Below are 23,531 nucleotides of genomic sequence, written 5' to 3'. Positions count from 1 at the left end.
AGATCTATTAGGCATAGGCAAAAACAAAACCCTAGGCCAGTGCCATGTGATTCCACAGGTCCTGAGGTCCCTAACCATTCTATCTTCTTCTTTCAACGCTTCAGAGTCTCCTTATATTTGTGTTTTATATAATGTCCAGGGTGTTTTGCCTGTACTTAGCAGAGGGAATAAGCAGAAGTGTTTTTACTCTATATTGTCTCAGAACCAGACATCCCCAAGGGCATTTAAAACATTCTGTATCATCTGGCAAATAGCCAGTGGGGACAATGTTCCCCTAAATTGATGGTGCGGTCCCTCATCTTCCACCCTTACCCGCCCAGTGTTCTGCTGTGTGAATTTTTTTTTTTTTTTTTTTTTTTTGAGACAGAGTCTTGCTCTATTAGTGCAGTGGCATGATCTCAGCTCCTGGGTTCTCAGCCTCCTGGGTTCAAGTGATTCTCCTGCCTCAGCCTCCCAAGTAGCTGGGATTACAGGAATGCACCACCATGCCTGGCAAAATTTTGTATTTTTTGTAGAGACAGGGTTTCACCATGTGTGCCAGGCTGGTCTTGAACTCCTGACCTCAAATGATCCACCCGCCTCAGCCTCGCAAAGTGCTGGGATTGTAGGCATGAGCCACTGTGCCCAGCCTGTCTTATTTCACTTAGCGTTATTATGCGACATTGCAGCATATATCAGAATGTCTTTCATTTTTAAGGCTAAGTAAAATTCTGTTGTACATATATACCACATTTCATTTACCCATTTATTTGTTGATAGATGTTGGCTTGGTTACACCTTTTGTCTATTGTGAATAATGCTGCTACAAACATGGGTGTACAAACATGTCTTCAAGACCCTGCTTTCAATTCTTTGGGGTATATACTCCCAAGTGGAATCACTGGATCATATGGTAATTCTGTTTGTAATTTTATGAGGAATTGCCATACTGTTTACTATAGCAGCTATACCATTTTATATTCCCATCAAAAGTGTACGAAGGTTCCAATTTCTCCACATCTTCAGCAATGCTTGGTGTATATATAAAGATATAAATATATATATATATTTTTTTTTATAGTAGCCATTCTAATGGGTATGAAGTGGTATCTATCTCATGGTGGTTCTGATTTGCTTTCCCTAATTAATGATATTGAACATATTTTTATGTGCTTATTGGCCACTTGTATATTTTTTTCTTTTTGTTTGTTTCTTTTTTTTTTTTTTTTTTTTAGACAGGGTCTCGCTCTGTTGCCCAAGCTAGAGTGCAGTGGCGCAATCTTGGCTCGTGGCAACCTTCGTCTCCTAGGCGATCTTCCCACCTCAGCCTCCCGAGTGGCTGGGACTACAGGTGCATGCCACTACGCCTGGCTAATTTTTGTATTTTTTGTAGAGACAGGGTTTTGCCATGTAGCCCAGGCTGGTCTCCAACTCCTAGGCTCAAGCAATCCACCCACCTCAGTCTCCCAAAGTGCTGAGATCACAGATGTGAGCCACCACACCCGTTCCTCATTTGTATATCTTCTTTGGAGAAACGTCTGTCTAAGTCTTTAGCCCATTTTTGAGTTAGGTTGTTTGTTTCTTTTGTTGTTGAGTTGTAAGAGTTTTTTTTTAATACATTCCAGATATTAACCCCTTATCAGATATATGACCCAGTATTGTCTTTTTACAATTGGTCAGTTTGAACCAGCAACCAACAAAGTCATACTATATTAGTGCATTTGATCTTTATGACCCAAGTCTTATCTCATCTAGAGGAAATCCCTCTCTCCAATTCTCTCCCTGGTCATTAACTTGTGGCGAAATCCATGTCCATCGTCATGCAGAATCGTAGTTTTGAATTACAACTATGCTGCTGCCCTCCAAAGTTTCCTGCTTTGCCTTTGATAATTTCAGCAGTAAATTTTCCTTATTGAAAAAGGAAAGTTTCTCTTTTGAATGCTCCTAGAGGACTAAAACTGAAAATGAGAAGAGGAAGCTTTATTCACATTTGGGAACCCAGCTAATGGGAAGGAAGGCACTGGAGACAGGCAGGTGTGAGGAGTGTGAGAGTCAGATAGGGGTGGGGAGCGCACATTTGGGTCAACAGCCTGGCCTGAGAGAAGAGAGGCTTTTCCCAAGAGGGGACCGGCCCAGGACTGTCTCCCCAGCCATAGGCAGCACATGGCAGACCCTGGGGGCACCGCCAGGGCCACACTGTGGCTCTGCTTCCCAGGGGATGCTGGAGAGAAAGGTTCGGCCTCAGGAGTTCTCTGAGTACACAGGGCCTTCCCAGGAGTACCTGAGGGCATAGGGGCAAGGCTGGGGAGGCTCCAGCATCCAAGTGGCTCAAGAGCCAGGACATGGCAGCAGATAGACCACTGAGACAAAAGCTACTGTCACTGACAATGTCTGAGCACTCTAAAATGTCACTAGAGTTCTCTCTGGGATTATTATGAGTTTTTTTCTTTGTATTTTCCAAATTTTCTTAAACAGTGAAAAAGCAATACATTTGCTTTAAAAATAGATCAGTACCTTTAAAAATAGATGTGCCCAAAGAAGATTAATAGGAATAACAGTGCAGTGCTCAGTGACTAGAGTTGGGGGGTCCTCCAGACTCTTTGGAGCATAGATTAGCCCCTACTCAAAGACTGGGCCAGGGCCCAGGAGCATGGCACAACCCAGAAAAGATTGAACATGGCCGGAGGAGGGCAGTCTTCTGAGTGTCTTTAGCTGAGATCAGTATTCCTGGTTCTGCCTGCAGCCCTGCTGAGGACTGAACCTATGAGGAGGGGGTCCAGCTTTCAGGAAGCCCCTGCCAAATCCACTGGAACCCACCCAGTGGACCAGCTTCTCTTACCCACATTACTGCTTCCAAACCTCTTCTGCTCAACACACAAAAGTTTCCAAGGTAGAATATTCTTTATTATGATAAACTCAGGATGCAGGATGTATTCCAGGATACAGAAGAATGGCAAATATAGGCTTTTCTCAGATATCTTTGAAATTATTATAATGCATACAAAATATGTAGAAGATGCTTCTTGAGATTGCTCTAAAATTCCCAATATTAAAGGGGGACAGGTGCATGGCAGCTAAACACCTCAACAAGATCATACATAGAGGGGCCTCCATTCCCTCCCAAGATCCTGAGAAAAGACACCTTGCTCCAGCCTGGCTGAAAGTGGAGCAAAGAGATGCATTTTCTATTGGATTTAGGGTCCTAAGGTCTGCCCTGGGGCACAGACACTTAAGACCGTGACACCTTGTCCCCAAAGGACAGCTTGAGAGTAACGTACAAATCACTCTGGGAAGGAGGGAGAGAACAGCTATGTCTGTAGTTCATTGTTGTGTGAGTTTACGCAGCTCTCCTCTCTCTGTGCTTCATTAGAGGTATAAATACCAGTTCACTGGGTCCTTTCCAGAGTTTGGTTTCAATGAGTAGGGACACAAGAGAAAAGGAATACAAGAGTGCCCAATTTTTGTTCAGGGACATGGTTAGGCTCCCTCAATGATGGGACTTTCCCACCTAGCTGTTCCTGGGAGCTGTACCTAGAGAAACGTTTGTATGCAGCTGCCTGTGTGTGTGAGAGTGCACATCTGTACATATGTGTGTGTCTGTGTGTGAGTTTGTATGCGCCCATGTGCCCACAAGCTTTGGGGCAGGAGGCTCTTATATGGTCGCTGTTTGTAAACAAATAACTTTGTAAGGCAATCAAGGTACAAAGTTGGTGGGAAAGCTCTCAGAGGGTGGCCCAGGGAGGAAGGCTCCCTGCTCACATCATTACAGTGACTCATCCCCAGAACTCATACTTGATGAATATGCCAGAGGCCAGGATCCCTTCTCATGCCAGGTGGAGCTGAGAGCATGACCACAGGCATCCTGACAGGCGGAAATGAAAAGCAGCTCAAGCTGCTCAGGCAAGTCTCTTGGGGACTCATCACTGCTGAAGGTTGGGCAGAAGCTGGGAGGTGTCAAAGATGCAGATGAGAGGTGGGCCCATTAAGAAATAAGGCTCAAGGTGGGATCTCCTTGTGCTGGGCCAACCTGCTTCCCCACCTGCCCTGTGGGGAAGTGGAATGGGAGGTGTGCAGAGAGGCACTGAAGCATCAGTAGGCATCATTGTGGAAGAAGCTGCCTCAGCAGTGTCGTGGTCACAGCAGTGGCCAACATGTAGTCCAGCAACAGCCAGCTCTCCCGCAACCAAGACTGCCCTCCCCCAGGAGACCCGGAGCTATGCTTCACCTTTCCCTACAGGGATTCAAACATAGCTACTCTCTGTTCTCCCCATCCTACTCCTCAAGTGAGGAAACTGAAGCTGAAGATGTATGAATGGCTCAGAGCAGAGCTGGCTCTGCTGGTCCTTATCCTAGCCCCAGCTGGTCCTGTTCTATACTGTCCTGGCTGATAATCCAGCAAGTGGACATGCCACTCACAGCCACTGGTTCCATGCAGAACATGAAATGTGATGTCCAGCTGCTGCAGATGTGTCTGTGAAGTTGGCCTCTCCAGGAATTGAGAGGCAAGTAGAGCACAGATTCCTCCTAATAACCAAAGGAGGAGGCAGGGCAGAAGTACATGGACAGGCAGACAGATACACGCACACCCAGGGCCTCAGAACAGTCTTCAGGGCAGGGACAAGGCCTTGGCAAGGCGAGTCCAGAACCAAGATTTGGTGCAGGGGTTGGTGTAATCGCAGACAGTGATGAACCTCAGGATGCTGGGGAACTCTTTCTTCATTGCCTTGTACTTGATGGGGATCAGTCGCTTCTGATGGGCACCTGCAAGCCAAGGGGTGCCATGCTGGCATCAGGCCCTTGCCCCATGGTGGGACAAGCCCAGTCTTCAACACAGGGGTTAACAACAGCCATCCCCCATCTAAGCACCCTGGCACACATTCACTCACACAAAAAGGCACACACATGTACACATGCTCAGGTGTGCAGAGATCTTCAGCGGTTCTTTGGTACTGCATCCACAGCCCTTGGGGAGGGAAGGCTGACAATCCAGAGGCCCCACCTACACATTCCCTCATTATCTTGCCAGAGCAGGGTTGAGCTTACCTGGAGAGAGGCTGAGTGCAAATTTGGTCTGGAAGTCACATTCCTTGCTCTGCAGGTAATCATCAGAGACAACCACCACCATCCGGCGGCACCTAGGGAAGAGTGGGCGGGCTGCAGGTCCCGTGGCAACTTAGTCCAGCATATCCCCTGGGAATAGCTTCGGGAATAGCCCACTGTGCCCAGGCTGGACAGTGCACAGCTAGGAAGAGATGCCCAGTATCTGGACCCCAGGGCAGGGCTTCATGCATCCACCCACCCACCCCACGGCCTTCTAGCCAACCTCTTTTCGATGAGTTCACTAGCAATGGACCAGACACAGGTGCCAGGCAGGACATCACGGTCAGACACACACAACTTCAGTCGATAGTTTGTCTGTTCCAGTTGCCGGATCATCTCCTGCACAAACTGGATGTCGCTGGGGCAATAGCAGATGAAGGCATCGAAACGCTCAGGCATATGCCCTGGGTGCACAGCACAAGGGTGGTGGTCAGAGCTCCATGGGAAGTCTTGGGAGGGGTCCAGCCAAGAGTCCCCTGCCTAGGCAACCCTGGGCCCTGTACCCTTCCCAAGATGATACTCCTCAGAGAAAGTGCCCTTCCTGGGAGAGGAAAGATGAATACCTCAGGGGCTAAGCTCTGGATTAACCACGAGATAGACATTGTTTCATGAGCATCTCACAGCAATCCAGATGTAAGACTATTATCTCCATTTCTCAGGTGAGGAAACTGAGGCTCAGAAAGATTAAGTGACTTGCTCAAGGTCCCACTGCCCATCTGCTTCCAACACCCATGCTCTTAACGCCACAGTGTCCTATTCCACCTGTCCCATGGGAACAGTATTGGACCCTTACCCAGGGGGTCGTCAAGTGTGGTGATGCCCGCCAGTTCTGCTGTCCGTGGGACACTGCTGTCTACAGCGGCCACCTGTAAAGGCTTCTCAGCCTCCTCCTGCTGCTGCTTCAAGATATACTTTTGGCAATCTTCCTCTGTGGGGAAGAGACAGGGTAAAGCAGTTTCCCTGGGAGTGCCCACCTCTTTACCCGCAGTCAGGATCCAGGAGCTGTCCTACCTCCTCTGGCTGGGTTGTTCTAGAGGGCTTCCCCAGCTCACTGGTGCCATGAGCAGTTCAACAGCTCTAAGAAGTTGAGCTCCCACTGGCTCTCACTGACCCAAAGGGATGTCAGTGGTGTTCTGGCTTTCTGGAAGGCCATCAAAGTCAGGTTTGTATCTCTGTCCCTTCCTAGGGATCCTGAGAATGGTACCAAGGTAGGTCTGCTTCTTCTAGGATCCAGGGCAGATGTGAGCAAGGCGCTGGGCATGCCAGAAAGGCTCAGGAGACCCACTGGTTATGGTGCAGTGAGGGCAGTGATTCCAACCCAGAAGGTGTGCCTGTCTGTGGGCAGCTGTACCCAACGCCTATGCATGTATATTATGTAAGTGCCACTGAGTAGAAAGAAGGGCTGCATTTCCCCAGGATCTGAGATTTCTAAGACAGTCCACTGTCAGTCGCCCCACCTGTCCTGTTGCTCTACTTGAAACAGCCCAGATGCCCCCACAGAAGCCTGATTCTGACTCCTGGTCCTACCTGAAAGCCTCTGCCTAAGCTGCTTTCTTTCCATCTCGCCTCTCCGGACCTTTCTCCAGTCCTTCTTAATAACCAGTCCCGGTTATTAAGAAGGAACGGGACCCGCATGGTTCTCCCTCTGCAGGCTTCTCCCGCCCCCGAGGCAGGAAATGGGGTCTCTCCATGGGAGACAGGATGCTGAGGCCGCGGAAAGTCAGCCTCCTCACCCCCCAGGTACGAGGCCAGGAAGGGGACGTCCTCACCAATGCTGGGTCCCAGCTCCAGCAGCACGTCGTCGCGGCCCAGCTTGGTAAGCAGCTCCAGCAGTCGGCCTACCGAGGCGCCAGGGCGTCCCTGCCAGGCGTCCAGCAGCCTGCCAGTGGGGTCGGCGTGCGTCTCCAGTTGCCGGATCTCCAAGTACTCAAAGTCCATCTCCTCCGCCAGCGCGGTCCAGTCGGCCGCCACCTGTGTCCGCACGTTCAAGAACAGAGATAGGCGGCGCCGCACTCGCATGTTGAGAGCAGCCAGGGGAAGGGAGGATGTGGAGGAGACCGGGGCCGCAGGCTCAGTGCCGGGACCTCCTGCAGCCATGGCGGGCTGTCCTGGAGCCTCGGCGCGGTCGGGTCGCATTGTCTGCCAGCGCTTCCTCTTTCTCCTACGACACCCGCCCCGCCCCGCCCCGCCCCGCCGGCTTTCGCTTTCCGAGAAGCGCCGCCCTGCCCTACAATCCGGAGCCCCGCGCAAAAGTGCGGAGGCGGGGGCGCCCACCTCTACCCTCGAGGTCTGGAGGCGGGGGATGTGGGAGCGTGAGAAGTAGGAATATGCCTTTTGAGATCTGGAGAGGTCCACAGCACTGCCCTCGAGGGTCTGATGATGGTAGTAGTAAGTAGGCGGCGGAGTGAGAACGACCCTCCTTCAGAGGTTGTAGGAAACGGGCCTTGCTTTTTGGGATCTGGTGGAGCCACAATTCTTCCACTGGGGAATCTGAGGGGTTCATACGGTCCTGCCCTAGAGGATGGCGAGGAGGGGACAAGTGGGAAGGCACCAGCTCTGCCCTCCACTGCCTCTGGGGAACACGCAATCCTGCCAGTAGGGGTAAGGGAAGACCCCTGCTGTGCTCCCCAGGTGGGAGTGGGAAAGAGACAGCTGTCTTCTGGAGCCTGAGGCATGCCGTGACCCTGCCATCAAAATGGTTGGGGACGTCATGACACTAGGTTGGGGACCACAAGGCACCCTGTCCTTCGGTGTCTGTGGGAAGCCCAGCGCTACTCTCCAGGGTCTCAGGTAAAGACATGGCCCTGCTATTGGGAGTCAAGGGGGCACGTGGCCTTGCTCTTTAGGTTTAGGGACACAGTCCTGACCTAGGGAGCCCTGGTTCATTCATTTACTCATTCAACAGGTACTTATTGATCATCTACTAAGTGTCAAGCCTGTCCAGGCTCTCTGCCTTAGTGGAGCCCCCAGCCTAGCACGGGAAATGGGCACTAATAAAATCATTCCAATTGGGTGTAAAACTGGTAAAAGTGTGAAACATTCATTCTCCAGTTAGAGAGCTTGTCACACCCCGGCACCTCTGTAAAATCTGTTCTCCCGGCCAGTCCGGAAGCCCAAATTCCCTGTCTTCTCGAAAGAATGGGAAAGCCCACCCACGTCGGAGTAGGACTCGGGCGTCTCGGAAGTATTTAGGTTCCCCAGCTCGGGTACTGGGACCGGAGGGATAGCAGAGCCGACTAGGAAGTGGGTAGAGGAATTAGAGCCCCGGCTTCCATCTCCATCTCGCAAGCGGAAAGCGGTCCTGGCGCTCCAGCCTTCCGTTTAGCTGCGGGCAGGAGACATGGGTTTGGGGGTCGGGTCTCGGGTTTGGCTACAAAAGGTGGAAAGGCTTCCGCTCTGCATTTCTGGGCGGGGATTCGTAAAGATCCACCTTTTGGTTGGCTGCGGTAGGCTAAGGTAGGCGGGGCATTGAGTGGAAAGCTCGGCTGGGCGGTGACTGTGGGCCCTCCTATAGAGGGTTCGGTAGGCGGTGGCGGGGAGGGGCAGGTTCCCAGGCCGACTCACCTTGTGGTTGGCTGTGGCGGGAGGTGGGCGGGACTTTTGGAGGGGCGCTCGCGTCCCTTCTCAGGGCTGTGGGCGGAGTTGAGGCCTTGGAGGCTGAGATGTGGTTCTGCGCGTGCGCGGACGGCTGTCTGTTAACTCCGGCGGTCAGTTCCGCGACTGGTGGCTGGTTTGTAGGGTTGAGCTGCGCAATGCAGAGGCTGCAGGTAGTGCTGGGCCACCTGACAGGCCGGCCGGATTCCGGCTGGATGCCGCAGGCTGCGCCTTGCCTGAGCGGCGCCCCGCAGGCCTCGGCCGCGGACGTGGTGGTGGTGCACGGGCGGCGCACGGCCATCTGCCGGGCAGGCCGCGGCGGCTTCAAGGTGAGGCCGGAGGGTCTGGGTGCCGAGTGTGGGAAGACGCCAGCGCGGGCTGGGGTCCGGTTCGTATGTTTGGTTACCCTGGACGCCGGAGGCAGCTCCGCATCCAGCTGTGGTCGCTTTGTCTCCCTGGGGTGAGCAGGGGGCACTGGGGGTCACCGCGGCTCCTCTTCCTGCTGCAGGACACCACCCCCGACGAGCTTCTCTCGGCCGTCATGACCGCGGTTCTCAAGGACGTGAATCTGAGGCCGGAAGAGCTGGGGGACATCTGTGTCGGTGAGCGCACCACCCAGGCCCTGTGCTGGGACCTTCCCGTTTTTCTGTTCGTCCAGAGCTCTCCTCACCTCCCCACCCCGAGTTTTCACTGGGGGAACCTCCATGGCCTTGACCTTTGAAGGGGGCCTGCCCCTCCACACCTGTGGGTATTTCTCGTCAGATGGGACGAGAGACTGAGAAAAGAAATAAGACACATAGACAAAGTATAGAGAAATAACAGTGGGCCCAGGAGGCCGGGACACTAGGCATGCGAAGACCTGCACCAGCACTGGTCTCCGAGTTCTCTCGGTATTTATTGATTACTATTTTCACTATCTCGGCAAGGGGAGTCCGGCAGTGTGGGGGAAAGGAAGAGAGATCAGACTGTTACTGTGTCTGTGTAGAAAAAGAAGACATAAGAAACTCCATTTTGATCTGTACTAAGAAAAATTCTGCTTTGAGATGCTGTTCATCTGTAGCCTTAATCTGTAGCCCAACCCTGTCCTCACAGAAACGTGCTGTATTGACTTAAGGTTTAATGGATTTAGGGCTGTGCAGGATGTGCCTTGTTAACAATGTGTTTGCAGGCAGTATAAAAGTCATCGCCATTCTCCATTCTCTATTAACCAGGTACACAATGCACTGCCGAAGGCCACAGGGACCTCTGCCCAAGAAAGACTGGATATTGTCCAGGTTTCCCCCAACTGAGATAGTCTGAGATATGGCCTCGTGGGAAGGGAAAGACCTTACAGTCCCCCAGCCCAACACCCATAAAGGGTCTGTGCTGAGGAGGATTAGTAAAAGAGGAAGGCCTCTTTGCAGTTGAGATAATAGGAAAGCATCTGTCTCCTGCTTGTCCCTGGGAATGGAATGTCTCTGTGTAAAACCCAACCATACATTCTATTTACTGAGTTTGGAGAAAACCACCTTATGGCTGGAGGTGAGACATGCTGGCGGCAATACTGCTCTTTTCTGCACTGAGATGTTTGTGTAAAGTCAAACATAAATCTGGCCGACGTGCATATCCAGGCACAGCACCTTTCCTTAAACTTATTTATGACACAGAGTCCTTTGCTCATATGTTTTCCTCCCCACCATTACCCTGTAGTCCTGCCACATCCCCCTCGTCAAGATAGTAGAGAGAGTGATCAATAAATACTGAGGGAACTCAGAGACCGGTGCCAGTGCAGGTCCTCAATTGCTGAGCATCGGTCCCCTGGGCCCACTTTTCTTCCTCTGTACTTTGTCTCTGTGTCTTATTTTCTCAGTCGTCTCCGCCTTGGGAGAAATACCCACAGGTGTGGAGGGGCAGGACCTCTTAGGCAGGAGAACAGGGTGAACAGGGTGGTGGGGAGAAGGTCAGCAGGAAAACATGTGAGTAAAGGAATCTGCATCATAAATAAGTTCAAGGGAAGGTACTATGCCCGGATGTGCATAGTAGGCTAGATTTATGTTTCTCTTTACCCAAATATCTCAGTGTAGCAAAGAGTAACAGCAGTATTGCTGCCAGCATATTTCGCCTCCATCCACAGGGTGGTTTTCTCCTATTTCAGAATAGAACCAATAGTCGGCTTTACAGACATTCCCTTCCTAGGGACGTGCGGGAAACAGAGGCCTTCCTCTTTTACTAATCTTCCTCAGCACAGACCCTTTACGGGTGTCAGGCTGGGGAATGGTAAGGTCTTTTCCTTCCCACGGGATATGGCCACGAAGCAGTATCTCCAGCTGTCTCAGTGGGGGGAAATCTTAGACAATACCCAGACTTTCTTGGGCAGAGGTCCCTGCGGCTTTCCACAGTGCATCGTGTCCCTGGTTAATAGAGAATGGAGAATGGCTATGACTTTTACCAAGCATACTGTCTGCAAACACATTGTTAACAAGACATATCCTGCACAGTCCTAAATCCCTTAAACATTGATTCAGTACAGCACATGTTTCTGTGAGCACAGGGTTGGGGCTAAAGTTACAGATTAACAGCTTCTCAAAGCAGAAACAATGTTTCTTAGTACAGATCAACATGGAGTTTCTTATGTCTTCCTTTTCTACATAGACACAGTAAAAATCTGATCTTTCTTTTCCCCACAACCTTCAGTCTATCCCACCCCTCACCTTGAAATACTAAACATGATATGGCAAGAGTCTTATCCAGCGGATGCCACCCCTAGGTCAGCAATCACTGTTCCACCTCTCTGGGGTGACAACAGGGCTCAGAGGAGGATACCTGGGGAGATGTGCATTTTCAGAAACTCCCATTTCACTTTTAAGGGCAGGCAACCTGCCCATCTGTGCTGATTTGGAAAAGCTGGGTACGTGGGCAAGTGAGCATGGGACGCTTAGCGACAGGAGCTGGTGGATGACCAGGACAAGCTGTTGTATGGCTGGCTCTCCCTGCCCCAAACCCTGATGTTCCAGAGCTGCAAGTGAGCCTGCCAAGGGCTAGTGTCCCAAAGAAAGATCTGGAATGCCTCATCTCTGGTTTTCACAGCTATACCTTAGTGCACAGAATACCACCACCTGGTGCTGAATGAAAGTTTATTGTCCACAGGAAATGTGCTGCAGCCTGGGGCCGGGGCAATCATGGCCCGAATCGCCCAGTTTCTGAGGTAAACTTTTCTAGTTCTAGCCATGGGTTGGCCATTTTGATGCTTTACTGGGCCCAGGCCCCAGGGAACTCAGTCTGCAGGTTGGGGAGGATAAGGTTGGACACCAGAATGAGGCAACCAGAGTCCTTGACTCCCTGCTCTTGTGACCTCAACCTCTCCCCTACTTTAAAGTGCTGAGCCAGGATACACAAGGCCTTTGGGACTGGAGCAGAAGTTCTCTGTGGCTTGATTTTTAGCCAAAGCCAGGTTGTCACTTGCCTTTTGTAAGTGTGGATTCTGCCCTCATTTGTCAGGTGAGTAACCAAGTAAGCATGCTGAAAAGTGACTTTCAGCCTTTTTACTAGTTGAGCTAACTCCAGTCATATCCCACTAGCAGAGACTTTGGGATAGGGCAGAACCATGGGGAAGGGGGACACTCAGGAGGAGACCTGGTAAACTTTCCTTTGAGCGCCTGCAGGGGAAAGAATGCTTAAATTATTTTCGTGTGTAGATTTAAGAACTGCTTAGCTTTGTACTTCTAGATGTATGGAGAAGAATAAATAGGAACATTAGCTAGTGAAGGAACAGGAAAACAAAAACCCTCTAGGAACTGGGAGAGGTTTAGACTGCCCAGCCTGTAGTTCAAGGACCCCTACAATCTGGCTCCAGACTTACCTTCCAGCCTCATCTCCTAGCTGCTTACTCACCTTGACTTTTCTTCGTTCAGCCACCTGTCGGCCTACTGTCTTCCCTGATATCGTCATTCTGTCTCCTTGAAGTGCTAGCCCTATCTCCTCTTTCTGCCCTAGACAGAAAGACAAACCCTGCCCAAACACAGTCTCACCATTTTGGCATGACTTATCCAGGCTCTCAGGCTGAAAATGAGAGCCCCTTCCTCTCCAGTAGGAGCTAGCCATGCACTTCCTTCTGATGTGGTTTGCCTTCTTGCCCTATTATTTCAGTCTCTGCTAGTTGATTCATTTTCTGTGTGTTGGTTGGGCATCCTCCAGGGCACAGTGTTATATGCATCTCAGCATCCCTCAGGTGATGCCTTGTGGTAAGTAGGTATTTAGTGAACTTGGTGAATTGAGTGAAGGAATGGTAACTACCTGCTAGGGAGTTAAGGGACCCTGGAGGGATCAAACAGGCTGCACAGGAAGCTATCCACCTGAGAGTCTCTGCAGAGCCTGGCCTGGGCACTAGTTCAGAGACTCCCAAATCTGGCCGTACACCAGAATCACCAGGATGCTTCCACTCCCTCAGGTTCTGAGTCTGTGGGTCTGAGGAGGTCTGGAAATTTCCCTAGGGCTTTTTACTGTTGGCCAAGGCAGGTTACATCAAGAGGGGAAGCCCTACTAGCTTCCAGGGCTAAGACCAGTGTGAGAGTCTTGGGGAACCTACCAGAGCAACGGATGTTAGAACACATGATTCCCATCAGAGTGCTTCGTCTAGGTGGGATCAGGCTTTCAAGAGTCCATGGGAACATGGCAGGGTTAGCTATATGATTACTGGTAAGGTTGGGGGTCCTTGTCCTCAGACTTTAGGCATTTCTTTGGCTCTGGTGCTCTGTCCTAGCAGCAGTGCCTTTTCTCTGTTCTTTGGGGGAAACAGAGATACATAGTTTTCATTTTTGAATCTTCAAAGGGAGAGAGAGAAGGATCCCTGTGGCCCAAACAGGCTTCCCTTGCCTTTGGGCTGTGCTTGGTCATTGATTGAAGATAGTCACAGGAATGGAAGGGAATGTACTTGGTGGTCCTGGGGAGCAAGTGCCTGCAGAGAGGGGATCTGTCCAGTAGCTGCCCACCCCCATTCCATGGATCTGGCCTGGCATGGGGGCAGGGCTGCTGGGTTTGTTCCCCTGCCCTTTACATCCCTTGACGGGGGGCAGTTAGAAGCATAGGACTGCTTTCCATGAGAGCCTGGCATGGAATTGGGGGCTGATTCTACTCTCTCACCTTCTGTTTCAGTGACATCCCGGAGACTGTGCCTTTGTCCACTGTCAATAGACAGTGTTCGTCGGGGCTGCAGGCAGTGGCCAGCATAGCAGGTAAGTTATGACTGGGTGGGCACCTTGATCCTGGACCTGTGGGTTTGGGTCAGCGAAGTCGCTGTCTGGGCAAGTAATAATTTCTGAGAGGACTCTAACCACAGAAAGAGTGCAGGAGCGCCCCCTACCACTGCCCAAAGCCTTTTCTGAACATTCCTGGGTCTTCCATTTCTGAGGCTGGGGCTGAGTCCCATCTAGAGACCAGGTGGGGAAGAGGCTCCACTGCTTCCAGAACAGGTGGACTCTGGCAAAGGATGTTTATGAAATGCTTTTGTTGCAGGTGGCATCAGAAATGGGTCTTATGACATTGGCATGGCCTGTGGGTAAGAATTTTTTTCTGCCGGAGCTTATTAACCAACTTGTGACAATAAAACTAATTTTCATCTGAGTTCTCAGAGGCCATGATTTCAGGATTCCCCCCATCCCCATTAGGCAGCTGGCCGGGAGTGGGTTCTCACAAATGCAGGTTAAGAGTGGCTACCAACTCTGGCTGCTCAGGAATCACTCATACCTCTCAGCACTAGCAGGGGAGGGGAATTGGCCTCTAAAAGCTTACTTTCTTGGAAGTATTTCAGGCTGGAAAAGGTGGGCAAGCATTTTGAGAAAATCCAGCATTTGGGTTTCCTTTTGGGGCCCTTGTTGATTCATGATGCTGCTGAGAGAGAAGTTGCAGTTTGGGTTCTGTAAAGCCAGGGACAGCTGCCTACTGTGTAACTAGTTTGTTCATTTTACTAGGCTGTCTGTCCCTTTGTCTCCCCACGCTGGTACCAATGTGGAAACTTCCAGCTGCCTATGGGCTGTGAGGGACAAAATGAGATCTGTGGTGGTTCGGTCACTGTCACCTCCACCTAGACTGTGGCTCCATCGTTGGCTGCAGCAAATGGAGCTGCAGAAGTTGTATTTGGCAGTGCCTCCAGGGAAGGGCAGGGCACTGGTGCCCAGGCTTGGGTGGGCATCTGGTGCTGGGAGGGCAGGGGAGTAAGGGCTTTGGCAGGCTGGGGGAAGTGAGCAGCCCCAGGGTTCTGAAATACCCCTGCTGCCTTTTGCATCCTCTTTAGAGTATTTCTTGAGAGAACACATTGCTGGCCCCTGTTGCAGGGCTGTGGCAGCTGGCACTGAGTTGTACTGAGCTATCTCTATAGTTGTAAATAAAGCCAAAGACCACTCTACAAGGACTTTGGCTGGGCAAGGGCCATTGCCCTTTGATTTCTGTCATGTTCTTCTATTTTACTGGGTGAAAGGTGGTATGGATAACTTGAGAAGGGCTGGAGCTTTTAAGAGTTTCTTAGAGAGTATCTGATTCCCAAGCAGGTTAAGGACCACGGTACTAGGATATTAAGATCTGGGCCAGGCTTGACACCCACATCATAGCCTGACTATTCTCCATAGGCTTTGATCAGCAAGCATGTAGCACAGGGCACTCTAGTTGGAAGTGGGCTCTGAGGTCAGACTACTTAAATGTGGATCCAGGCTGGGTGACCATGGACAAGTTATACAGTCTCTCTAGACCTCAGTCTCCTGATCTATAAAATGGGGATACCTAGCTCAGCTCTGTTGAAGTTGAGAAGAATAAATGGAGTAATACCAACAGCTTACACTGTAGAGTATTTGTCTGTCATGTGACTGACACTGAAGCACTCTAACATCTGAAAAGAATTCAGAATAGTGCTGGGCACATGAAAAGTACTCAGTCAAGGTTATCTGTTAGCATCCCTTGAGGCGTTAGGGTCCCCCATCGCCTCAAAACCCTTTTTTGACCACATTACGCTGCCGTCTCCTTCCTCTCAGCTCGTAGCACTTCCTTGTCTATGCAGGTCTGATCACCCTTTGAGCTCAGCTTTGTGGTTACTTTTATTTTTATTTTATTTATTTATTTTTGAGATGGAGTCTCGCTCTGTTGCCCAGGCTAGAGTGCAGTGGTGCAATCTCGGCTCACTGCAAGCTCTGCCTCCTGGGTTCACACCATTCTCCTGCCTCAGCTTCCTCCCCTGGCGCCCGCCACCACGCCCAGCTAATATTTTGTATTTTTAGAGAGGCAGGGTTTCACCGTGTTAGCCAGGATGGTCTCGATCTCCTGACCTCGTGATCCACCCACCTCAGCCTCCCAAAGTGCTGGGATTACAGGCGTGAGCCACCATGGCCAGCCTGTGGTTACTTTCAAGTTATCTCTTCTCCCTTCTGAATTTGTGGGCCCTGAGGGCTGGTCCTGGCTTGTGGATGTGTTTCCTCCTCTGTGGCTGACACCAGAAGGCTTTTCTCTGGAATTGCCAGTTGGGTGATTTAGCAGTTGTATAGGGAAGCATAGCCCTGCCCCCAGGAGTGTTTTGTGCAGTGCTCTGTCCTGGGGTGGGGGTCGAAATAGAGACAGGGCTCAGTAGCCCTGTACTTACAGCTGGGCCTTGCTGGCCAGGTGCCCTGCCTGTGGCTCCCAGAGGCCCACTGGACTTCCTAGGGCTCCCTGGTTATTTCCTAGCACTTGCCAAGTGTTCAGCTATCTCTGGAGGAGTCCTGCTAGAGCCCAGTTCACCTTACCTTCTCCTCTTCCTTCTCCCCAGGGTGGAGTCCATGTCCCTGGCTGACAGAGGGAACCCTGGAAATATTACTTCACGCTTGATGGAGAAGGAGAAGGCCAGAGATTGCCTGATTCCTATGGGGTGAGTGCTCCCATAGCTCTGTGTGCTTGTGCCCTCTCAGCCTGGAGCAGGGGGCCGAGGAACTTTATCATCTCTGGGCTGGCGGTGCCAAGCCTTGGCCTCCTTCCTTTGGGCATGGTCTGCTCCGCAGGGACTTTGGGGATGAGACTTGATGTTGCCCTTGACTTCCATTTCCTGAAGCCCCCAGGTCCTCTCTGTGCCCCCGAGTTTCCAAACATCACCTACCTTGTCACTCCCACACTGAGGTGCTCAGTCATAGGAAGGACGATGGTAGCTCCACTCCAAAGCCTTGGGGGCCTAGAAAGTTGAGAAGGCAGTGGGAAGCTTGTGATGACTGAACATGCTGGTGGGGGGAATTGGGCCCTGTCAGGTGCAACATGAAAAGTGTGTGGCATTTGGCCAGGTGCGGTGGCTCACCCCTGTAATTCCAGCACTTTGGGAGGCTGAGGTGGGTGGATCACGAGGTCAGGAGATCGAGACCATCCTGGCTAACACGGTGAAACCCTGTCTCTACTGAAAATACAAAAAATTAGCCGGGCGTGGTGGCGGGCACCTGTAGTCCCAGCTACTCGGGAGGCTGAGGCAGGAGAATGGCGTGAACCTGGGAAGCAGAGGTTGCAGTGAGCCGAGATCGCTCCACTGTACTCCAGCCTGGGTGACAGAGTGAGACTCCGTCTCAAAAAAAAAAAAGAAAAAAAGAAAAGTATGTGGCATTTGTATGAAACACTTTAGCTTCTCTGAGCCTCTGGGCCATCCCCAGGGTCTGTGGGTCAGGAGTCCTGGATCCACTAGATATGTGAGGAGACTAAGGCTTGGAGAGGGGCAGTGCCGTGGCTTCTTTCACATACTGTATCTTCAAGGGAAGCCGATAAAGCCAGAAGCCCAGGCTGGAAGGCCGAGCTGTGGCTCTAGGTTCTCAGGATAAGCATAGACACCAGCCAAGGTGACCTGGAAGCCTAGGTTTGGCCTTTCTGGAGGAGATTTGGGAGTCCTCATCTCCCTACATTGCAGCAGTTTTCCTTGAGGCATAGAAGAAGCTGGCCAGGAGTAGCCAGTTAGTGCCCCCACCCAAGCCCTCCCCTGCTCCTTTTCTCCCCTGCGCTGAGGCAGCTCACCCAGGGAACAAACTCTTTTTTGCAACTGCCCCCATGCAGGCTGCCCTATCTCTTGGAGAAAGTCTCTTTGGTGTATGAGCTTCTCAGGATCTGGCCAGCATTGCTGACTTCCCTATCTGTGCCTTTATATCCACCCTCAGGGAAGGCTGTACCATATCCTGAGTCATCACTACTGTCTGTGGCATGGACTGCCCTTACATCCTCTCCTGCTTACAGCCTTGGGAATCCAGAGTTCTAAGCACAGCTCTACAGCCTGGTCCCTTCCTCTAGGCTGTCAGACCAATGCCCACACTATCTGCTGTTTGTGTTCTAGGATAACCTCTGAGAATGTGGCTGAGCGGTTTGGCATTTCACGGGAGAAGCAGGATACCTTTGCTCTGGCTTCCCAGCAGAAGTGAGTACTGCTTGGGGAGGAATGTTTAAAGGGCTGGAGAGTGAGGTTTTGAGTCTATCCTAAGTGGTCTGAAGTGGCACCGTTTTGTAGTTACCACTGGGCAGCGAGTGCTTTCCAGGCCTCGTGCCACCCAGGTTGGGGGTGGGAAGTGGGAAGTGTCAGGGCCACTGTGAGTTGGTAGTACTTCTAGGTTCTATTACTGTCTGTTCACCCTGACTTTGCCCTAGCTAGGCCTCAGTTTCCCCCTCTGTTCTTTTCTGGCTGTGGTTTGCAGATTGGACATTGTGGGAGTCCAATCCTGGAGTGTGGGGCCAGGAATGTTAGGGACCCTGGCATCCTAGCTTCTGGACCATGCTGGGTCTGTGGCAGCATCCTAAGGCAAGAACTGGGGATGATATCAGAGAAACCCCAGGGGCTCAGGCAGGCTAAGATTGGCAAGTCCGGCCTGTCCAGAGAGAGGACAGCAAAAGCAGGAGTGGTATCTGGGCCAGGTTGGCTTCCCTGAGGCAGTGATTCTTAGCCACTTTGGGTCACATAACCATTTGAAAATGTGTTGGAAGCCTTAGATTCCTTCCACTGGAATGTCCCTGGGCACTTAATATGCTGCACATGTTTGCAGGGGTCACCCTTAAATACCTTGTGCTTTAAAACTGCTTAAATAAAAAATACATGAGTAGTTTAGTATATGTCACTTTAAATAGGTGGAAACTGGGGAGTAGATGACATCAAACTGTTGAGTTTGAGCAGAAAAGTTGGCAGAACCCAGCACAAATATTTCTGGGGTTCCATCCTCAGTTTAGCAGAGAGAGCCAAGCAGGCTTAGTCCCTCTCAGACAAAGGGCTCTAAGTGGAGGCACCACCTCCAAACACCCTTGCCGCTTTTGAGGCTGGGATTGGCCACAATCTGGAGGTCTAGGGCTGATGGTGAAGTAGGCCCTGTAAGGCCTTGGCCGTGCCCTCAGAGCTCTCCCAAAGTCCAGCATGTCCCTGAATTTAGCAGCCTAAGCTTGCATCTACCCAAATGGATAGAGGTTGGGGGCAGGGAGGAAGATAACCCTAAGGGAGCTGAGCCTGGCTGTCCATGGTGCTGGCAGGGCAGCAAGAGCCCAGAGCAAGGGCTGTTTCCAAGCTGAGATTGTGCCAGTGACCACCACGGTCCATGATGACAAGGGCACCAAGAGGAGCATCACTGTGACCCAGGATGAGGGTATCCGCCCCAGCACCACCATGGAGGGCCTGGCCAAACTGAAGCCTGCCTTCAAGAAGGACGGTTCTACCACAGCTGGTGAGACTGGTCTGGGGTGCGGGTGTGAGAAAGGAGGCCATGGCCATGCTGGGTGCTGTACTCTGGGAACCTGGAATAGACCCCTCTGCAAAGTAGAAGTGGGAGGGCTGGGATCTCCTCAGCCCCACCCTGATGCCTTCTTACCCCAACAATTTGCCCCTAGGAAACTCTAGCCAAGTGAGTGATGGGGCGGCTGCCATCCTGCTGGCCCGGAGGTCCAAGGCAGAAGAGTTGGGCCTTCCCATCCTTGGGGTCCTGAGGTCCTATGCAGTGGTTGGGGTCCCACCTGACATCATGGGCATCGGACCTGCCTACGCCATCCCCATAGCTTTGCAAAAAGCAGGTAAGGTGGCTCCTTCACATCATATCTGGGTCCCACCTGGATCCTGCAGCTGCCCTGCATGCTGTTGCCAGGGGCATGAGGGTGGTCCTGTGGGTGCTGCAGAGTGGAGGTGGGGCAGGCTAGTGTCCCATACTCCAAGCCCTTCCTGACCCCACAGCTGAGACTGGCTCACCCTTTTGGAAGAGACACATACCAGGCAGCCTGTAGGCCCGTGGATGGGGCGGGTCCCAGGGGAGGCAGATGGCCAGCGTGTCAGTTCAGGTCTCTACCTTGCCTGCAGGGCTGACAGTGAGTGACGTGGACATCTTTGAGATCAATGAGGCCTTTGCAAGCCAGGTGAGCCCTTGTTTCTCAATGTTGCCTTGGCCCTGGACAGCCGAGGTAGAGTGAGCAGGCAAGTGGTGCAGGGGAGGGGTAAGAGGGTGTAGCTGATGATCTGCCTCCTTCCAGGCTGCCTACTGTGTGGAGAAGCTACGACTCCCCTCTGAGAAGGTGAACCCTCTGGGCGGTGCAGTGGCCTTAGGGCACCCATTGGGCTGCACTGGGGCACGACAGGTCATCACGCTGCTCAACGAGCTGAAGCGCCGTGGGAAGAGGTAAGGCTTTGCTCCTGGCAGTGGGGTCATGGGGGCATACCCAAGCCAGGGCACCTGAGGGGCAGGGGATAGAGGTAGGTGGGCTTTGGATCATAATCTCGACAGACACAGTCCTGAGCGCCGTAATCCCAAATGTTGAAATCCCAAAAGATCAAAGTCCGTAAGGTCTTGGCTGGTCCAAAGGTAGTGAGTTATCTTGATTGTTCAGTTACAGATCAAACTCCTTATTCTACTCTTTACCTCCTTCTTACTTCTATACTTGACTAGTCAAGCAGAAAGATCCTTACTGTCTAAAATCCCAAAAAGTCACAATCTGAAAAGATTAAAATCCTGAATGTTGAAATCCTAATGTTGAATTCATGTTATGAATTCTAGAGAAGGGATTAGTGCATTTTCCACTGTATGTAGAATACTGCATCATATTAGTTACACCATGTAACTAATTGTCTTATTTGGAAATTAAGTATGGTTTAAGGAGATGTGAATGGGTGCTAAGTTGACAAGGAATGGACTTAATTTTGGGAATACCTAGAAACCTGACAAAGTAATGTTTTGGTTGTGTCTGTGAGGGTGTTTGCAGAGGAGGTTAGAGTATGCATCTGAGTGGACCAGGTGGGGAAGATCCGCCCTCAGTGTTGGCAGGCACCATCTAATTGCCTAGGGCCCTGGAGAGAACAAATGCAGAAGTTGAACTGTCTCTCTCAGAGCTGGGACACACTTTCTGCCTTGGACATCAGAAATCTGATTCCATGAAAGTGCATTATCACATTGACTTTGTAAGCCTTGTACATAAAAATGTTGAAACTTCCTCAGTAAATGAAGAAGTGTGCTGTTTGTGCACCTGCATTTGTGAAAGATAAAATTTCTCAAGATCTTGGTTCTTTGGGTGACTACTTATGCAGTGCTGACCCATCCCAGGTTGGTTTGTTTTTTGAGACAGGGTCTTACTCCGTTGCCCAGGCTGGAGTGGAGTGGCTCCATCTCAGGCTCACTGCAACCTCTGCTTCCCTGGCTCAAGCAATCCTCCCACCTCAGCCTCCTAAGTAGCTGAGACTATATGTGCGTGCCACCACACCCAGCTAATTTTCTGTATTTTTTGTAGAGACAGGGTTTTGCTATGTTGTCCAGGCTGGTCTCGAACTCCAGGGCTCAAGTGATCCTCCCACCTTAGCTTCCAAAGTGCTGGGATTACAGGTGTGAGCCACGGTGCCTGGCTCCATCAGTTTTTGATCAGTCTCATCAAAAGACATAGGTTGTCCCTCATGGTATTCATATGACTGCAGTTATAAAGCTGGGTGCACACGATTACCAGCCATTTATACAGTTTGCTTTTTAACCTATTTATGAATACAGTTTGTCTGTTTATAATTGTTATACTCCTGTGACTATTGTTAGCATACCTGAGTGTTTATGTCTGTAAAAATTTGTAATTATTGCCTATTTTACTGTGTAAAGTAGCCTGTGAAGTGTTCTGTTGTTTTTGTATCTCAAATAAATCCGCTTTTAAAAATGTATTTTTTTTTTTTTTGACATGGAGTCTCACTCTGTTGTCCAGGCTGGATTGCAGTGGTGTGATCTCGGCTCACTGCAACCTCTGCCTTTTGGGTTCAAGCAATTTTCCTGCCTCAGCCTCCCGAGTATCTGGGATTATAGGTGTTTGCCACCACACCCAGTTAAATTTTGTATTTTTAGTGGAGACAGGGTTTTACCATGTTGGCCAGGCTGGTCTTGAACTCCTGACCTCATGATCCACCTGCCTCAGCCTCCCAAAGTGTTGGGATTACAGGTTTGAGCCACTGCACCTGGCCTAAAAATGTAAATATTTTTTAAATCAATCTTTTAAAAAAGTTTTTTTCTAAAATGGAGTCTTGCTATATTGCCCAGGCTGGTCTTGAACTCCTAGGCACAAGTGATTCTCTTGCCTCAGCCTGCTGAATAGCTGGGACTACAAGTAGATGCCACCATGCCAGGCTTCCAAATTATTTTTTCCAGAATTATATTTTCTGGATTTTGGTCTTTTAGGATAGTGATTTTCAGGATTTTAGACTTTAGGGGTTTTTGTTCTTCCAGGATTTCAACATTTGGGATGATTGCGTTTGGGATTGTGTCTTTTGGGATTATGATCGGTCCCTGGGGAGGGGAACATGCACACAGAAACACCCTGAACTGAGGATGTAGGGGCATGATCCCTGTTTTCCCTGAGGGCCAGCCTTGAAAGGGATACTAGCCTGCAGTGGGCATCTGCCACCGTGTGTGTGCCCAAGTGGGAGGCCAGGGTACTGCTTGCCCACAGATCTGGTCTGATGGTTTTGCATCCTACTTGTCCATGAAGTCCTTCTGGCTCAGCCTGGTCTGGAGGTAACTTGGTGGGTGCCTTTGCCCAGCCAATTAAGTTTTGTTTTCACAGGGCATACGGAGTGGTGTCCATGTGCATCGGAACTGGAATGGGAGCCGCTGCTGTCTTTGAATACCCTGGGAACTGAGTGAGGTCCCAGGCTGGAGGCGCTACGCAGACAGTCCCGCTGCTGTAGCAGCAAGGCAGCAACACTACAGAAGCAAAACCACATGAGAAAACTCAGCACTGGTGGTGGTGGCAGTGGACAGATCAAGGCACTTCAACTCATTTGGAAAATGTGAACACTGATGACATGGTATAGGAGTGGGTAGGGTGTTGAGCCACGCATCAGACCCTCTTTAGCTGTGCAAGACAAAAGCAGCCTGGGTCATCCAGGCCACAAGGCCATGGTTAATTCTTAGGGCAAGGCGAATTCATGGATGAGAAGTGCAATGGGCATAGTAAAACTGCATGAATTTATCTTAGTGGCTGTGGTTTTTTTCCAAGGCTAATTTTGCCATACTGGTCTTCGCTATGCAATGAGTAGTGATTCTCAATGCGGTGGTCTCTACTGTGGTGTAGCCTATCCTTTGTGTTAGCTCTGAGGACATATCATGAAGGCCTAGGCTGAGACCATTGTGGAAGGGGGTTCTTCCATTCCAGGAGCTGCCCAGAGGTCCCCAGGTCTGTGTCTTTGTGCTGAAGATCTCCTCCTAATCCCTGGGCAATGTTTATTCTCCAGCTGGGGCCTAGGGCTGAGGGCTGGGGCGGAGCCTCAGGGCTGGTGAGGCAACATGTATCTCTCATCATAAGAGCCTTGGCCCCGGAGCCGCAGGGTGCAGGACTTCTCACCAAGCACACCTTCCACCACCATCGTGGACTCGTACAGCTCACTACTCCTGTGGGGAGCATGTAGGGGCTGAGGT

At 51.0% G+C, this 23,531-nt stretch overlaps 3 protein-coding genes across 8 annotated transcripts in view; 1 reads left to right on the top strand and 2 right to left on the bottom strand.

Annotated features, from left to right (window-relative positions):
• Positions 1–2,861: 2,861 nt before the first annotated feature.
• Positions 2,862–8,421, bottom strand: MYD88 (MYD88 innate immune signal transduction adaptor). Of its 2 annotated transcripts, none has more exons than XM_050780329.1 (5): positions 6,849–8,421; positions 5,873–6,007; positions 5,303–5,483; positions 5,023–5,114; positions 2,862–4,740 (listed from the first exon to the last, which is right to left on the bottom strand). In XM_050780329.1, the coding sequence occupies exons 1-5, from the start codon at positions 7,213–7,215 to the stop codon at positions 4,586–4,588; spliced, it is 930 nt and encodes a 309-aa protein (XP_050636286.1). In that variant the 5' UTR covers positions 7,216–8,421; the 3' UTR covers positions 2,862–4,585. The 2 variants fall into 2 exon arrangements, with proteins under 2 accessions (XP_050636286.1, XP_050636287.1); XM_050780330.1 differs by having other exon boundaries at positions 4,720–4,740; positions 5,322–5,483.
• Positions 8,422–8,630: 209 nt separating this feature from the next.
• ACAA1 (acetyl-CoA acyltransferase 1) lies at positions 8,631–23,085 on the top strand. 4 transcript variants are annotated; one of them, XM_050780324.1, is made up of 12 exons: positions 8,631–9,002; positions 9,182–9,275; positions 11,800–11,857; positions 13,804–13,883; positions 14,164–14,206; positions 16,439–16,537; positions 17,966–18,046; positions 19,141–19,331; positions 19,495–19,674; positions 19,955–20,010; positions 20,125–20,270; positions 22,678–23,085. In XM_050780324.1, the coding sequence occupies exons 1-12, from the start codon at positions 8,742–8,744 to the stop codon at positions 22,751–22,753; spliced, it is 1,365 nt and encodes a 454-aa protein (XP_050636281.1). In that variant the 5' UTR covers positions 8,631–8,741; the 3' UTR covers positions 22,754–23,085. The 4 variants fall into 4 exon arrangements, with proteins under 4 accessions (XP_050636281.1, XP_050636283.1, XP_050636282.1 ...); XM_050780326.1 differs by having other exon boundaries at positions 8,722–8,786; XM_050780325.1 differs by having other exon boundaries at positions 8,752–8,846.
• DLEC1 (DLEC1 cilia and flagella associated protein) overlaps positions 23,063–23,531 on the bottom strand; it is a 66,581-nt gene continuing 66,112 nt past the window's right edge. For both annotated transcript variants that reach the window (XM_050780276.1, XM_050780277.1), the window contains exon 37: positions 23,063–23,504. In XM_050780276.1, the coding sequence (XP_050636233.1) occupies positions 23,381–23,504 (124 nt within the window). In that variant the 3' untranslated portion in view covers positions 23,063–23,380. The remainder of the gene's footprint in view (positions 23,505–23,531) is intronic.

Source organism: Macaca thibetana, chromosome 2 (genome assembly GCF_024542745.1).
Source record: "Macaca thibetana thibetana isolate TM-01 chromosome 2, ASM2454274v1, whole genome shotgun sequence".
Lineage (NCBI taxonomy): Eukaryota > Metazoa > Chordata > Mammalia > Primates > Cercopithecidae > Macaca > Macaca thibetana.
Note: the sequence above shows the minus strand (reverse complement) of the source record. Positions and strands in the feature narration are given on the sequence as shown.